The sequence below is a fragment of the Propithecus coquereli genome, unplaced genomic scaffold (assembly GCF_000956105.1).
Source record: "Propithecus coquereli isolate 6110/MARCELLA unplaced genomic scaffold, Pcoq_1.0 Scaffold157, whole genome shotgun sequence".
NCBI lineage: Eukaryota > Metazoa > Chordata > Mammalia > Primates > Indriidae > Propithecus > Propithecus coquereli.
The window spans coordinates 3,622,405-3,624,377 of record NW_012140191.1 but is presented as its reverse complement, the minus strand read 5'-3'; the positions used below and the strand labels follow the sequence as shown (position 1 = coordinate 3,624,377).

At 34.0% G+C, this 1,973-nt stretch overlaps 1 protein-coding gene across 3 annotated transcripts in view; it reads left to right on the top strand.

Moving 5' to 3' along the window:
* ACVR1C (activin A receptor, type IC) overlaps window positions 1-1,887 on the top strand; it is a 98,100-nt gene extending 96,213 nt beyond the window's left edge. For all 3 annotated transcript variants that reach the window (XM_012640769.1, XM_012640768.1, XM_012640770.1), the window contains one exon: window positions 1,542-1,887. In XM_012640769.1, coding sequence (XP_012496223.1) covers window positions 1,542-1,667 — 126 coding nt within the window. In that variant the 3' untranslated portion in view covers window positions 1,668-1,887. The remainder of the gene's footprint in view (window positions 1-1,541) is intronic.
* The last annotated feature ends 86 nt before the right edge of the window (window positions 1,888-1,973 follow it).

Here is a 1,973-nt window from a genome sequence, read left to right as displayed (position 1 = left end):
ATTTTTGGACTTTATAATTCTAATGATTTGTAACTTTCCTCAGTTCTGGAAAATTCTGAAACATTTCTTTAAATAGTTCCTCCTCTCATTGTCTCTATTACCAATTATTGGAGAGCTTATCAGTTGCATTTTAGACCTTTCATTCTACTTTACTTATTTTTTATTCATGCATATTTTCCATATTTGTGTCTTAATGCTGTATCTCCCAGATTTATCTTTCAGTTCTTTAATTCTGTCTTCAGATGTGTCAAATCTGCCATCATTTAACTCATCCATTGAGTTTCTTATTTTAAATGTTACATTTCTTGTACCAAGACATTTTATTGCTGCGTTTTTATTTTTTAAATATCTTTTTATTCATATTTTGAATTTTCATTTTCTTTTAAAATCATATTTTTTATACTTATTTTATATCATGTAATTCTAGCATCTAATATTTTTAGGGGGTCCGATTCTACTGTTTATTGTTTCAATCGACTCTTGCTACGGTACCTTGTTTCCTTATGTGTTTGTGGATTTTCATTGTGAATACTCAGATTTTCTGCAGTATTTAAAAGTGTGGGCTCAATTTTTTTTTCTTTGTCAAGAGCCAAAACATAGGCAATTGGTCTCTTATAAGTTTCCTTTCTGGAACAGATTCTTCCTTAAATTCAGGGCTTTGTGAATATCTTGTTCTGACACTTTTCTGTGTGCTTTGGGCTGTATTTCCTATCTTTTAAATGTGTTCCATCAATTCTGAAGTTCTAGACCATGAGATCAAGCAGATGCTACCACAACGGCCACCTGCTTCAGTGATTTTCTGTATTTTTCTGGTTTCATGAATTCTCATTGTTTTCTCCTCTGAGTATTTATCTTATTTCTTTGCCAGTTCATTTGCGCTGATTTTTTTTATTGTGAATTTTTGAAATTTATACTTGGACTATTATTTTTATTGTGGTAAATTTACATATGGTAAATGCACAAGTCTTAGTAAACAGTTTGATAAAGTTTTTTTCATGTGTATACGTATGTGTACTCATCACCCAGATGAAGATACAGGTAATCTCCAACCCTTCCCATGTCCCTTCATGTCTTTCATGTTCTTTCTTAGAGGATTTTAAAAGATAGCCATTCTACCATATTCCCAGAAATCAATGGATTGAATTTTCAATTGAGTTAGTCTCTATAAGGTTAATATTTGTGTTTTGATAGGATTTCTGAAGGGGTTTGACCCTAATCTCTTTCTCATATTTTTTTAACTTTACTATTTCTTCATCAAAGCTTAGCATCAGTACCAGGCACAGTGGCACGTACCTAAAGTCCCGGCTACTAAGGAGGCTAAGGCAAGGGGATTACTTGAGCCCAGGAGTTGGAGCCTGAAGTATGCTATGATCATGCATATGAATAGCCACTGTACTCCAGCATGGGCCACACAGCAAGATTTTATATATAGATATATATTTTTAATCTTAGCACCAATTCCTGGGTTTGTGGTTTTGCTTCTTTTTCACTCTGTTTTATGTGAGTAGCTAAAGTCTTTGATATTTTTCTCTCTCTTAAAGGCACTCCGCATCATGGGGAGAGTAATGCGTGAGTGTTGGTATGCCAACGGGGCAGCCCGCCTAACTGCCCTTCGTGTTAAGAAGACTATTTCTCAACTTTGTGTCAAAGAAGACTGCAAAGCCTGATGATGATGGTTTTGTTAAAAAGAAATCTCTCATGGCTTTCTCTCCCATGTCCCTCTTTATGTGAATGTTTTGCCTTTTTGTCGTTGTTGTTCTACCTCAAAGATAACGCAGTACAGTATTTAAGTGCCCACAGGCAGCATGAAAAGATAACTCTAAAGTTAAGCATGAGCAGAAGTTGACTTCATCCAGTCTCCATGTTGTGTTTAATTTTATTTTGAAAAGCAACACAGTAACTCATCCTTTTATTTAATAAGAAAGAATGATATTATGAAAGTGTAAAATAAGCTGTGTAAAAGTAATAAAGTC